We start from the raw sequence: 15,473 nt of genomic DNA on the forward strand, positions 1-15,473 counted from the left end.
TTAAAAAACTTATGGATGAAAGTAAATATATTAGTGATAAATTTAATTCAAAAAAATTAACACTTGCCCGACTAATTAAAGTGTATTAATTAAAATAAAAATAAATCCCGCCATTAGCCAATGTTAAATGTATATCTATATATTGAGAAAAATCATATGGTTACTGCTTTCCCCTTACCGCGCTAGAGTGGATACCTATCCCCACCCCGCCTAGCGCTCGTACTTCCTTAATTGTATATCTACATAGTATTCAAATCCGACACATTTAAATCATTCCAAATCATCATAAGTCATTTCAAATTAGATTTCTTAATCAGGGAAACTTCTACCAGATTTTTGAGCTCGAAGAGCTCAAAATGATACGAAAATTATATTTTTGAGCTCGAAGAGCTCAGAAACGTAATAAATGCAACTTTGAGCGCTTGAACACGGAATTAGCGGGAAGTTGCAGGGATGGACTTTAGGATCAACTGTTTTTCTAATTTTTTTTTAAGAAGTAACCAGATTTCAAGTTTTATTTATTTATAAATAATGATTGGTAAGCATTCAAAATTACGACTAAATTTTAATTAATTTTTATTCACAGTATGATCGGATGTAAAGTTGCATTTATTCATAGAAAACAATTCACAAGTATTCAGAAATACAAATAAATTTCAATAATTTAATATTTACAGTACAATAGGATATCAAGGCTTATTTATTGATTGATAACAATTGAGAACAATTTAAAATCATTTATTTTTTTCTATTTTTTTGTTATTTCCGCATTATATCCAAACTCATGAACTATTTATCTATTCAAATCCATTGAACACAATTAAATATTTGAATTTTTCTTAATTTTTTTTTATACTTTAAAAGATTTAAAATCTTCAAACTATTTATCTATTCAGAAAAATTCATTTTTGCCTGAGCTGAATCAATCATGAAATAGAACTTGTTGAAAATAATTGAAATCATATCGAATTCAATTTTTTTCAATCAATAATTTTGATCAGGGATAATCACCATCACTCATCACTATTAATAATAATAGTATTATTATTATTATTAATGAAATAAATATTTCTAGGAATTATAAATAGGAGATTACTTCTCAAAAGTTTACAACGAAACACCTACAGGTTGATGAAACAATGTCAAAGGCAATGGATCTTTCTCAGCAAATGAGTGTATAATAATATCATCTCCAATTGAATTAACATCAGAACGCTAAAAATGTGATAAGGCAACCAAAGTTACTATGCTAGCGCAATCAACCAAACTACCATCGTGATTGATTACATTCATGTCGACTCTGACATTCCATACCTGTCAATAGAAAATTTAATTAGTAGAAAAATTGAAAAACTAAAAAAAAAATTTTAATATTTATTTGATTCCTGAAGACTTCATATTGAAGGCGTATTGTGCAAAAAAATTATAACCTTGAAAAAATCGACAGAAAAATATTTTTAATTTTACAAACTGATGAGTAATAAACTAAAAAATTATTTTCTGATAAGAAAAAGAAATTAATATAAAAAAATCATGATACTGAAATTAACACATTAAGAATTTTTTTATTTTTAGACAAATAACTTAATTTAAAAAATTTATAAAAAAAATATCACGCAGAAATTTTGAAAAACTATCAAAAAAATTTTTGTAAATAAATTCTCTGTTTTTTATTCAATTAATAAGTAAATCTAACAAATGGCCAGATTTCAGTTAATTTCAGTATCACTAAAAAAATATTTTTATACTTCTAAAAACAGTTATAATTTTCTAAAAAAGACTTTTCTGTACTATTAATTATTGTTTTTATAATGAACTAAAAATAATTACTTTTTTATCGGCGACAATGAATAAATATTCCTTATCAAGGCACCTAGAGTCCTTGAAACATCTTTCTAGTTGCCTTGTTAAAGCTACACCGACTTCAGATTGTCTTCCAACTTCAAAGTGCGCTGCTGCCACTTATTTAACTCGACATTTATATTCAGCAATCCTTCATTTAGACGAAATAATTTCGTTATAAATTACCAAAATATTGAACAGTACTTTTAAGCAAAGCAATTAAAAAAAAAAATAATTAATTTTTTATGATAATCCTTCTTGGGCTTTAGAAAAATAAACAATTATCAAAATAATGTTTAAAGATTACATTGATAATTTTTTTGTAATTTCTGGGAGTGGAATTGGCTTCAAAACTTCGCTTATAATGATACTGAAGTTAACAGACCTCTGTTAATTTTTTATATTTTTATATCAAGTAAATTATTACTAAAAAATTTTATTAAAAATCCCACATCTAGAAATATAAAAAAAAATTTTTAAGATGTCAAGTGACTGTTAACTTCACTATTGTTCGCTTATAATTATTTATTTCATAAAAAAAATCCCTAAAAATTGTCAGATCCCGAATTTTACTATAAAAAAAACGTCTAACGATTTTTTTCGTAAATTATAACTACCTCTTTTGTCCCAACGATACTAAAAATGATCCCCAGCTAGATCGGAAGTGCAATTTCAATTTTCTTGCTCCATTTAATTTTCTGCCATAAAGTCTGTAATAAAATTGAAAGAAAAATTAATTATTTAATTAATACAAAATATAATAAAACATAAAAAATAAAGTTGAATCAAATAACTTACGATATTTTCCTCTAGGGCAGCATTGATAAATTTTTACTCGCATTTTGTAATACTTCCTTTATTGTTGTTGTAAATAATTCAAGATATATAAATAATAGTTGTTATTGACCTGTATAAACATAACCTCTAAAAACACACGAGGCCTTATTTACTTTAATTTTCCGCAAGTTTTTTAAAACTTCTTTAATTTTAACGTATAGCAATAAATAAAGTAAAGTAGTATTTCAATTATCACCTAAAACAATGTACTACTGTATATTAATGTATATTAGTGCTCCAACAATTTATTTTATGACTTTGTTGTTGTTTCCTTATACAGGTCGTCTCTTTTATTTCAAAGTCAATTTACTAAGTATAAATAAATGAAATTACTATAATTCAATACTATTTTACTAATTTCAGGTTATTAGCTAATTTAGTGATTTAATTACTTACTTGAAGTTTAATTTCAAAGTTGAAAATTATAAAGGATAGGGATACCTTTACTCTCCGTAATGATTATTATTAGGTTAAGAGGCCAACCAGCTACAAAAATCCAGTAAGAAAATAATTGCATATAACTATAAATATCATTATTAAATTTAAATAAGTAAGAAAACTTGTACACAAGTGTATGTGCGCCGCAAACACATATAGGCATTTATTATAGCGTATACATATGTAGTCAATACGCTCCATAAAGGTACAGTGTATATTTTACATGTGTTTATTTTTACCTACATGTACATGTAATCAACAGACACCATCTTAATAAGGAACAGTTCAAAATTACAGGATAGAAGTGTCTATTGACACGTAAAAAAAATCCTGATAAATCCACGCAGCTTGAATATAAGGTCCTCTTCACTCGTGGATTTAAGGCCCTTATATTCACGCGGCAAGGATTTATCAGGACTTTTTTACGTATGAGTAGACATGTCCTTACAGGATTGTACACCCTTTGGAGCTAGCTTTTCAATCCAGGATTAAAATTGTCTTGGATTTAGGTTAACATTGTGAATATATCGATATATTTCATGTATTGTGTATAGATATATTCAAAAAGATAACTTAAATCTAAAATAATTTCAATCCTGGATTGAAAAAAAGATTGTGAATAAATAAGCATTTTATAATAAGTTTTATTTATTGATTCAATAAAAAAGAAAACTGGAGCAATTTAAATTTCGCGCCGTTTATGCATGATATGCGCATGTGCAGCTTTTAATTATTTTATAATTATCAATTAAACAAATAAAATGAATAATTTGATAACCAAAATGATGGACCAATACGGACCTAACGATAAAGAATACGAGTTTCATTAAATTAGCCAGCTTTTCATTGAATGAGGTGCTAACATGTATTTTTTTTTCATTAAAATTAAAAAAATTATTTATAAAAAAACTATAAGGGACCTAACGAAAATTTTGATGGACCTATACAGACCTAACGTAGACCTATCGATTAAGGTCATTTGCACTTCGCAAATCCTTAGATGGGGTGCTAAATTTGCACAGGTCCGTAAGACCTGTTTGAGCCATAACACTTATCCCCTCTTATAAGAGTCTCGTTCGTTTGTCTGTCTAGTCTAGTCCCCGAATCTTTGAGCTTACCTGCGTTGCCAAATAATTTTGACAACGTCACGAGGCCTTGCTCAAAAGACTATGGCATAATGGTGGATCCGCGGATATAAAAACCCCAGTCGCGGAAGCAAAAAGGGCGCTCCCGCGAAATTCTTGTTACCCGTACCACGGCTCGCGATTATCAAATTCTTATTTAATTTAGTCATATTAAATTTTTATTTTCAATTGAGTTTAACCGAGTGCCTAAACTCAATTCTACCAGCCATCAGCTTTAATAAACGATTAAAAGGTCTAAGATAACCGATTTAATTGTGTAATTGTTTAAGCATTCAATAGAATTTGGATTGACAAGCTAGCTGCTTTAAAACTCCAAATATAGTTTTTCAAATTTTCAAAAAGAATTATTTAACAAATAAGAAGGTGAACAGAGATATTTTATCTCTCGAGTAACTAGTCTCAAAGCAGCTGCATACGGTTGTCAGCTAGTCGAAATTTAGAAAAGAAAAATCATTACGGTTCGACCATCGTGAAAAAGAAATAATAATTATCAGCGTAAGAATCTCGAAACAAAAAGATATATTACGTAAGCAAAAACCGCGATACCTCACGCGTCATAAGTAAATAGTCACTAAGCCGAGAGTAAGAACAAAAACTTACAAGATTAAGAATATTCGGCGCAACTCCTCTTACTATCGGAACCACAAAGATTTTATTTAAAAACAAGAAATTTTATTATTGAAATAGCAAAATCCCATGGCGAGAAATTTACTCGAAAAGATAAGAGAAAATTAAGACGCGACAATACATAGCAGTACTACCCGCGAGAACCCTCACCTGAGCAAACAAACGCTGAGTCACGGGTACGAAGTCTAGAGTAATATAAAACTCATAGGTAACCGAAATTAACCCGATCGCGTTCGACATTCAGAAAATAGGAAGAAGTTTTTATGCATTAGCATTGCTGTTGCATAGTGACTTCTAAAACATCGAATCCCATAAACCGTTATCTAGGAATTACATCAAAATCTTATGTTAAGGGTTATTAGAATTTTAAATTAGGAGGAGGGACTTGCGATCATATAAAAACCCTGCCACGATAACCGAGAGTCATCAGTACCTCTTGTAACCGCGAGTGCGACCAGTGGCTCAGTATTCCTTTACTCTAAAATCAACGAATAATTAACTTTTTAATTTCTGACCAGTTAATCACCAGTAAATTGCTATTGTATTTCAAATTATTACTGCAATAAACAATCGTAAGTTGTTTAAAAGTTGCGAATTTATTTATAACAACCCTAATTATTTATTTCGATCCTTTAGTTAATTAGTCGCCAGTCATTACCTATCGGTCAGCGACCCTAGCATACTCGACGCTCAGGTATCTGGACAAGGACCCAGCAACAACACAGTATCGTATTCAAGCAGGTATAATTTTTCTCTCAGTTCTGTCCATTATACAACCACTTGCCTTCTCTTTCGCTTGTGCTCCAACTTACCCCAAAGAAGGATACCCTAACAGAGCTGGGATTCCCCAAGGGTTATTATAATTTCGTGAGTCTATTATCGCGTAAAAACCCGCGTGCATTTACCTATAGGCGCGGTTCCCGCCTCCCGAGACACATAATCTTCAGTTATTAGTCTCAAATTTAAGGAACTGTTCGAATTAATTGTGTTGTCGTCGCCCGAACGTAACAGTGGGCTAGAAGTGAACCGCTGGGTTATACTCGATTCACTTCTCCTCTGATTAATTATCCATCATTTATTAATTCGTAATAATTCAATAATTATTTAATTGTAATTGTTTGATTCGTTAGTTGCCGTTGAGCGTCCCTCAAGGGGGTTTATACCTGAGGAATGCTCAAGGACCTTGTGGTGTTAATTGTCGTGAGAATTTATTTTATTAATTTACTCGATTAATTATTAATAATTCTGAACATCTGGAAAATCGGTTTAGTTGCAACTATTTTATTTAAGGTAAATATTCAAGAATATTTGATTTCAGATAACATCAAGAGCCAAAATCACCCGGGCCACCCACGTGCATTTTTTCTGAGGTTCCAACTTCGAGTGACAATAATAATAGTAATAAACTATTAAATTTTTTCAAATAAATTTTTTTTTTATATTTTCAATATGTAAATAAAAACACTCTAAATATTCAAGATAATTCATTTTTATTTTCCTATAAAAAACCACCCTCCAAAGAAGTCATGAAAATAGGCATAAGTTACCAGACTACTACCTTAATAAAATAAAACCGAGTAATAAATTCTTCGAGAAAGTTCCTGTGTCTTCTCACGGATCAGGCAAGCGTCGGTCGGATTTTACAACGCAGTTAACTTGTACCCAAGGTCAAAATCTACTACGTACTAACGAATATCGGCGTCCATTTTGAGCGCGCAAATTCCTGGCTATTATCTTACGCGACGAATTATTAAGAACACTTGAATTATTATTAATTAATATTATTCATTACAAGAATATATTATTTATTGTCCAGTATATTATTGATTAAGAATTGATTGATGACTGAATTTTGGCACATTTGAGATTGATTCACCCGTGGATAATTTTTCGTTAATTTATTTTATAGTGAGATAAATTATTTATTTAATCGGAAAATTCCACGCGGTTATTTTTGTATATTGAACTTAAGTTCTGGAAGTTTATTTTAATAATTTTAATTTCATCATCCTGGAAAAATTCTTTAGAATTTAATTAACAACGTGGATTATTAAGTCCGGGTATTTTTAGTTAAAACTAGCGATTTCCCGCCCGCTTCGCTGGGCGAATTGAAAAGGAAATAAATTAAATTTTATGTTTTATTTTTATTTATTTTTTTTCATATTTTCTATATCTCAAATTTCTTTTCTATATCTCATGTGTTTAGAAAACGCAATGCTTTCAATCTGTGACAATTTCGCAATCCCGTAATGAGAACAATTCATCGACTATGTGATCAGCAACAATAAAATGTATGTAAAATTCTTAGTCCGTTGACTGAATAGCTATATGTAATGTTAAATTTTGGAAACGTTACAATGACTTTTTTGCCGCTGCCAAAGAGACGATTGTTGTAAGAAAATATCACTATTAAGTAAGAAAAATATTTAAATCCGTTGACCTTGGAGGCCATCCCGGTATTTGTCTGTTTCTCTTGAAATTCTATCAAATTTTATATTTGTAGGAACTGTATTTAAAGAATATGAATTTTTTGACAATTATCATTCCCGCACTCCTATGTGGGGGAGGAACTTCGTAAGATTCTATTCGAGATGATTTTTACATTATAAATAAAAGATTCCAACAAAACTTCGAGTCTATAAAAACTATCGATTGGAAATGAGAAATTTTCATTGTTAACGCCCCCACAATCCCTTTTGAGGTTAGAATTCGAGAAAATCCATTTTCAGCTGAACTTGACATCGTACACGAAGATTCTTACCAAATTTAGAATCTGCAGCAGTTACAGTTTGGAAATTTTAGATTTTAATACCCACCCCCGCAATCCCTATCAGAAGGAGAATTTTTTGGAATCCGTTTTGAGATGATCTCCTCATGACAAATGAAAGATTCTGACCTGATTTCGAGTTTGTAAAAGTTACAGTTTGAAAATGGAAATTTGAAATTCTAACACCCAGCCCCGTAATCCCTGTCGGAAGTAGAATTTATTGAAATCCGTTTTGAGATGATCTCTACATGACAAATAAAATATTCTTACCAAATTTACAGCTTTTAGAAGCTATATTTTGGAAATTAAGATTTTTTTTTGTCAACACCCACCCTCGCAATCCTTATTGGGGGTGATTCGTCGTTAAATCCGTTCTTAGATTATTTCTACACCACATGTAGAAGATTTTTACCAAATTTGGAGTCTAAGAGCTATATTTTACAAACGGGAAATTTTCATTATCAACGCCCCCGCAATCCCTTAACTGAACTAGACATCATACACGAAGATTCTCACCGAATTTGGAGTCTGCAGAAGTTACAGATTGGAAATGAAAATTTTAGATTTTAACACCCACCTCCGCAATTCCTATCGGAAGTAGACTTTATTGAAATCTATTTTGAGGTGATCTCTACATAAAAGATAAAAAATTTAGAGTTTTCAGAACCTATATTTGAGAAATTAAGATTTTTTATGATTAACACTCACCCCCACGATCATTATTGGAGTTGATTCATTGTAAAATCCATTATTAGATCATTTTTATATCACATATAGAAGACCTCTACTAAATTTGGAGTTTATAGGAGCTATAGCTTGGAAATTAAAAATTTTAATTTTTAACACCCACCCCTGCAAACTCCTGTGAGGTAACTTAAAATTCGTTCGTATATTATTTCTACATTTCTTAGCAAGAATTCCTGCCCAATTGGAGTCTGTAGGAGCTATAGATTGAAAATTAAAAATTTTCATTGTTAATACCCACCCCTGCAACCCCCTGTGGGTTAAGATATCCTAAAATTCGTTTATAAATTATTTTTACATCACTTACAGAAAATTCCTACAAAATTTGGAGTCTGTAGGAGCTATAGTTTGGAAACTTTTAATTTTCATTGTTAACGCCCACCCCCGCAATCTATATTGGGAGTAGATTGTCATAAAATCCGCTCGTAGATCATTTCTACATAACATATAGGAGATTCCTACTAAATTTGGAGTCGATAGGAGCTATAGTTTAAAAATAGGAATTTTCCATTGTCAACGCCCCCGCAACCCCCCTTGTTGGTGGAATTTCGTAAAATCCGTTCTTAGCTGACCTCTACTCGGCGCAAGGAATATTCCTACAAAATTTCAAATCTCTACGCCTTATGGTTCCAAAGATATCGTGATGAGTCAATATATAGGTGGAAATCTCTTATATATAACCGGGAAAAAAAGTTTAGATCTGCTCTGATCAAATCAGATCTGAGCAGATCTGCATTTTGGCCGGATCTGTCCAGATCAAATTTGATCTGATTAGATCGAATCTGATCTGTTCAGATCTGGTTCGATTTGAACAGAATTAATTTATGAAAAAGTTTATGAAATAAAAATAATAGTAAAATTTATTTTATTTCTATTTGCAAATTAGAAATTATGTATTTTATATCAATTTTCTGTGATTTAAAGTTGAATTATTGTTGAAAATCAATTTGCGATATTGGGGATTCGAACCTGGGTCCTCCTGCATGTCAGTCTCAGAGCGTACCATTCAGCTAATAGAAGTAACTGACTGAGTTACTCTTCAGATAATAGTGTAGGCGCTGTATTATCTTTTCGTAAAATTTTGAGGTCGGTGTACAAAATATGATTACTTTATGAATTTGACCCGCTGAAACCAAATATCGCAGTCATTTTTGCCAAATCCCGGGCCATCTATTATTTATAGCCATTTGTTTAAACAATTATTTGAGAAATAATTTTTTTTGAGATCGAATATTTTTTTTTCAATATTTTAGGCAATTTTAAGATGAAAATTACTCTTATAAAATTTGCCGTAAGTTGATAATTTCTGAGTTATAAATTTTTGAAAATTGAAAATTCTTGATCTTCAACAATTTTGATGATTAATTACAAATAAATAAATTACTTAACACCAGGTTTCATGCGCGAGATTGTAAAGAAAAATACTCAAAGTTTCTATTGAAACAATAACATCCAGTTATAACTTGTATTAAATAAAAAATAAAACGTGATCAAAGTTAGTGCATTTGTAAGAGCTATTTATTAGAACATAAAGTATAAAAAGTCGTACCTAAATAGATCTGCTCTGATCAAAACAGATCTAATTAGATTTATCCATATCACCTTTATGATAACATATATTCATCAATCTTGATCTGATCTGATCTAACTTTATCTGATCATATTTAAACTTTTTTTCCCGCGTAATAATCAGATTAAATTAGATTTGTATGGATCAAGTCAGATCTATTTATATCTAATTTTTAATTTAATTTCGATCAAACTTGATCTGGATTCGTCTAATTTGATCTGACCGGATCTAATTTGATCAGAACAGATTTATTCATATCTACTTTTCAATTTCATTTTGATCAAACTTGATCTGGTTTGATCTAAGCAGACCAAATTAGATCTGTCCATATCTACTTAGATCTAAATTTAGATCAAATCTGATCTGCTCAGATCAAATTTGATCAGAGCAGATTTAAACTTTTTTTCCCGGGTATATAGATTAAAATAAAATATATTATCAACGTGAATATATTAATTATACTAACTTTTATAAGTTGGAGGCTCTCTTCTTCATTTAACTAACTAACGAATACTAAACGTATCATAACCAATAAATACTAAACAAAACACAATCGATTAAATGACAGACAAATTCTTTTTTGTTTTTAAACAAAAGATAGCATAAATAAATGACATCTTTACATAACCTATGAAAGATGAATAATTTTTAAAAAAAAGATAGTAGCGTAAATAAATGCCATATTCACATAACCTAGAAATGAATTAAGAAAACCGTTGCTGTAGACAATAATTCATGTCACAACCTTATGGATGCGTGGGAGTGCGTGGGTGGATGCGTGGGAGTACGTGGGTGGATGCGTGGGAGTATGTGGGTGGATGTGTGGGAGCATGTGGGTAGATGCGTGGGAGAGTGTGTGGAAACGCGTTTATAAGCATTGAAGTGACAGACATTTTGCCGGCCTTTATGCGCTCGAATATGAAGAAGAAGTGATGTTCATTTGTTTTAGTAGCAGAAACAAATGACTATCTACATAAATTTGAAAAAAAATGGTAAAGGGTTGATGGAATTCAAAAAATGAATAGCCTAAAACCTTCTACAATTAATTCCGCGTCGAATGGTCATGGTCTCATGCCGATCGGTCAAGTAGTTTTCAAGTTTATCGGTAACAAAAAAAAAATGCTTATATATATGTAGATTATTTGATGAAATTTTACAAGAATTAATTTTATAATTAATAATAAAATTACGAGTTAAATTTGAATAAATTTAGACGTCGAATGTTCCTGAGAATTTATTTGATGTTGAGTGTTAAACTCGTGATCGATTTGGAATAAATTCAAGCGTCGGTTTTAGTTTAGATTTTTGGGAATTAAATTATTAGTTGTGAAAATATTTTATGATTTAATTGCTAGCTAATGACAGTGTTATATCCGGCGTTGCCTCATATAATACACAGGGTCTCTCCCCTTCGACGAAAAGTGCAACGTTTGCACCTTATAAATTGCGGCAATCACTCGGACAAACACCTCCATTAAGAAATGAGTAGACTGTCCACGTTCTGTCAAATTTGCAACTTTAGACCAATAACAAAATTTAACTCCCTTCCGAAAATCACGATCCGGGTGTATAAAACCACCAAACACGACGGATCAAATGTTCAGTCTTTTATCAAAGAATACGAGGGAAGGTATCCTCGTAGAGCCCATGTGGGTCCTTGTACCGCGTTACGTACGAGGCAGTGTAAAACACTAGGTCGCTTACACAAACTTCTAAATTCACTATTGCCTTTTGATTCTTTAAATTATATCTTCTACGAATCGCGCTAGTGTGCTCTTCGAGCTGTATCGAGGGCCCCGTTATCCTTAGTGATATCTTTATCTAAAATCATAACCTTTCGATCTATTATTTAACGGCGGATCTAAGTGTCTGCCGGAGTCGTTACTCCGATTACGAACTCATAATTAAAATATTGTAAAACATAGAAATAATTGATAGTTCATAAGTGAAATAGTGTACATTGAGTGCGTTTCGCCCATAGGGTAAATAATTGAATAAACTATAAAAACCAGAACTTCGAGCTTTACTTCATTCTAAAATAAGATCCTGAACTTCCTCCACTGCACCGATCTACACCACGACAAAAGGAGGAGAAATCAATCCAGGACCTACCGATCAGACAACTCAAATCCATATTAACTATAAAATTCATAAAGAATGACTGTGAGTTCAGTATTTGTTATCGACTTCCCTTTAAACTCGCCGTTGGAACTCCTGGTTACCGGGAGGCGTTCGAAATCCACAATAAAAATAAAAGTCTTGTAGCTTGTTTACAAGAGAAAATATATCTAAAACGTGTCCGAGCCTCCTCAAGGCCCCACTCTACCAATAATTATTTAATTGTAATTAATTCGGACATAACAACTGAAATAATTAAGTAAAAATTTAAAGTAATAAATTTTGGAATTAAATTTTTGTAATAACTTTCATGAGTCAAAAAAATAAAAATAAAGTAAAATGAGTGTGTGTGTGTGTGTGAAGATGCGTGGGTTATGTGAGTGTGAGTGTTAACAGCGTTCCCTCGCATACGACAGTCTCTGTGCGAGGTCTATCGTTGGCTAGGTACTTAAGGGGTATGAATGTATAACGATCTCTAGTTTTTGATGAATTGTCGAGTAGAGTAATTAATACCAGTTTGGTTAGTGTTAAGTTGGAAAAATTAATAACGACCCCTACTTGTTGATAAATTGCCGAGTAGGGCAATTAATACAGTCTTGGTTAGTGTGTTGGGTCGTTGAGTTAGTAATTAGTTAAGCTACTACGTTCTCTACTTGTTGATGATTTGCCGAGCCGAGAACTAGTGGTATATAGCATTAAGTTAGCTTTAAGTGATTTTAGTGTATGTGCGAGTGCACAACTTGTTAATTAATTTTGTTATTAATAAATACCGGTTATATTGTTAATTACACTGATAGAAGGATTTATTTGTATTAAAAAATATTTGTTAATAGTTAACAAATCATTTATTAGAGACCATTTTTTAGTATTAAACAAATATTTCTTAGTATTTAAAATCATTCGTTTGTATTTAATAAATCTGATATTCATTTATTAAATATTAATAAATCTTTTTAAATACTAAAAAATATTTGTTAAGGACTAAAAAGTGGTCTCTAATAAATGATTTGTTAAATATTAACAAATATTTTTAACTATAAACAAATCCTTCTATCAGTGTAAGAATTTATTTATTTCAGATCACCTTCCTCCACTCTCTCTCCCTGTAAGATAAGCTCTCAGCTCTAGTTCCGGTTCCAGGAACCGTGAATAAAAATCCTGGTGGCGCCCTTTTGTTTATTAATTGGATTTAATTTTGTTTAGTTTATTGTTTTAATTAATTTAATTTAAGAGGCCAATTGAGCGGCATAAAAACCCGTTACACTATGAAAAATATTTAGTATTTTGATTGTACTATTTTTAATGTGTTTAATTTTCTTTAATTTAGAGTTTTTGGCAATAATGAAAGAGTTGACATCTCTCAAGATAGAACAAAACATCAATCAAAATTATTGTCAAAGATGGAAAGATTGCTAGAACAGAAATGTGAAGGAGATGTAGCTATTAAAAGTACTTGGTCTAAAACATTTGGATTTAATTTCCCACTTTCGGACACAAACACATTATATGAGTTGGAGAAGAAACTTGTAACTCATCCTGAATTAAAAACTAATTTCGTAATGTTTATTTTAAATATTTATATATCAATAGAATTTTTTTGTGTGATAAATATATGTTCTTGTTTTTTTCAGTGTTCTCCGATGACTCTACTGATGTATACGGATGACACTTTGCAAAAAAATGTGAATGCTATGATGAAAAAAATCATTAGTCATGATCTGGCATTACGTTTTACTGCCACCAAAAAAATGGCAGATAAAGTATTTTCATTGAATGTTCCTAAAATTTATCGATGTATTGTTGGTAAGTATTAATAAACCTGCTAGAATGATCTAATAAATGTCTTATGCCTATTATTAAATAATAAGGAATATTTATTCTACTTTTACACACTTTAAATGTCGGTCTTGGAAGATCAGAGTCAAAAGTTGTCTCAGCTATTGGAATTGATTTCACCCAATCACAATATTGGGATGGAAATCGTATAAAAACTTAAAAGAAAATTATGATGAAGCAATTGATAATTCAGATGATGAATCTGACTCAACGGGTAATCATATAAGAAACAATACAGAGAGTGTGGATTTAAAAAAAAAACGAAGAGTTTGAAGTCTAAAGTTAATGAATAAATCAAAATATTAGCATAAAATTAAAAATAATATGACGTTTACTATTTTGTATTTTTAAAATATATATAACTCTATACATGTAATGCTCAATATATGATGTTTCTGTTAAGAAAAAAAAATAAATTTTTCTCTGTGAACACTTTTTTAAACTTACAATAACAAATCCATTCTAGCTAAGAATAAGCTTTATTTTCAACCTTGTTGTTAACTAACTTGTCACTGTTTACGCAAACTAAGACTGTAAGCTTTATATTAGCGATCCAGAGCGTTACCAACCAACCCTGTACTAACCATAGTTTGTTAGCTAGTTTTTGGCTAAAACTTATAAAATTAGTTTAATACAAGCTAATTTTATTGATTACTTTCTACCTGGGTACTTTGAAAAAAATTTGTGTCATGTCAAGCTTTTTAAAAAGTAAATTGATTTGAGCAATTAAAATCGTAAATTTCCATGAATCTCAAAAAATCTTCAAACAATAATAGATGGTACCACAGATACCATTTTGAATGATATCTTCGAAGCAAGAGCAACTCAAAAATTGCCTTGGGTCATTTAGACCCATAATGACCTCAACGGGTTAAACAAATTTTCTCAAAACCCAATTATCAGAGAACAATTTTCACACATGGCACCGAGATCTTGAATTAATAAACCAAAATTGTTCCTAATAATATTTATTTTGATTTTGCCTACATGTTCTAATTAATAACCCGAAATTATTCCTAGTGTTATTAATTAATAATTTATTAATTTATTTCTAACTTAGCGATTGTGACTGAGCACGAAATGGTGGTGACTTTCAGCCGACAGAACGGCCTGGCTGATTTCGCATACCCGAGAAATTATTAAAACCACTTGTGGAAAAATTTCTCTGAAATAACTGTGAAAAAATTTTAATAAGTACGAGTAATAGTTCATGAAGTTTTTTATTTTCTTAAAAAAGAAGAAAAAGTCTTATCAAGTCGGAAAAACTCTTCATTCGACTTAGAAAGTCAGATTTCTTGCAAGATTTGGGACTCTGCCAGAAGAGATATTCAGAGTTATTAAAACTTCTTGTAGGAACCCTTGTGGACATAATTCTCTGAAAAAACTCTTGAAAAGTCAATTTTCCCATCAATTTGGGACTTTCCCAAAGAGTTATTAAGAGTTGATAAGACTTATTCAGTTTTACAGGAAAAGAAGAGAATATTCATTTTCAAAAAATTTACTTATTAGAATTGGAGAAAATTGAAAATTAAACTATAAAAAAGAATTA

At 30.7% G+C, this 15,473-nt stretch overlaps 1 protein-coding gene and 1 long non-coding RNA gene across 3 annotated transcripts; one reads left to right on the forward strand and one right to left on the reverse strand.

Annotated features, from left to right (window-relative positions):
* Window positions 1–996: 996 nt before the first annotated feature.
* Window positions 997–3,413, reverse strand: LOC123272914. 2 transcript variants are annotated; one of them, XR_006511194.1, is made up of 5 exons: window positions 3,076–3,413; window positions 2,641–2,988; window positions 2,460–2,552; window positions 1,831–1,993; window positions 997–1,314 (listed from the first exon to the last, which is right to left on the reverse strand). It is a non-coding gene; the product is annotated as an uncharacterized LOC123272914 (long non-coding RNA). The 2 variants fall into 2 exon arrangements; XR_006511195.1 differs by having other exon boundaries at window positions 2,641–2,875; window positions 3,076–3,405.
* Window positions 3,414–13,417: 10,004 nt separating this feature from the next.
* LOC123272951 lies at window positions 13,418–14,247 on the forward strand. Its single transcript, XM_044739989.1, has 3 exons — window positions 13,418–13,644; window positions 13,720–13,891; window positions 14,003–14,247. The coding sequence occupies exons 1-3, from the start codon at window positions 13,489–13,491 to the stop codon at window positions 14,074–14,076; spliced, it is 402 nt and encodes a 133-aa protein (XP_044595924.1). The 5' UTR covers window positions 13,418–13,488; the 3' UTR covers window positions 14,077–14,247.
* The last annotated feature ends 1,226 nt before the right edge of the window (window positions 14,248–15,473 follow it).

This window comes from Cotesia glomerata, linkage group LG10 (assembly GCF_020080835.1).
Source record: "Cotesia glomerata isolate CgM1 linkage group LG10, MPM_Cglom_v2.3, whole genome shotgun sequence".
Classification (NCBI taxonomy): Eukaryota; Metazoa; Arthropoda; class Insecta; order Hymenoptera; family Braconidae; genus Cotesia; species Cotesia glomerata.

Excerpts from the sequence above, each read along its gene's own strand:
- LOC123272951 (XM_044739989.1), top strand. The coding sequence starts at position 13,489 with ATGGAAAGATTGCTAGAACAGAAATGTGAAGGAGATGTAGCTATTAAA. Across the intron at positions 13,645-13,719 it reads CTGAATTAAAAACTAATTTC|TGTTCTCCGATGACTCTACT; the intron begins GTAATGTTTATT and ends TGTTTTTTTCAG. Across the intron at positions 13,892-14,002 it reads AATTTATCGATGTATTGTTG|ATCAGAGTCAAAAGTTGTCT; the intron begins GTAAGTATTAAT and ends CGGTCTTGGAAG.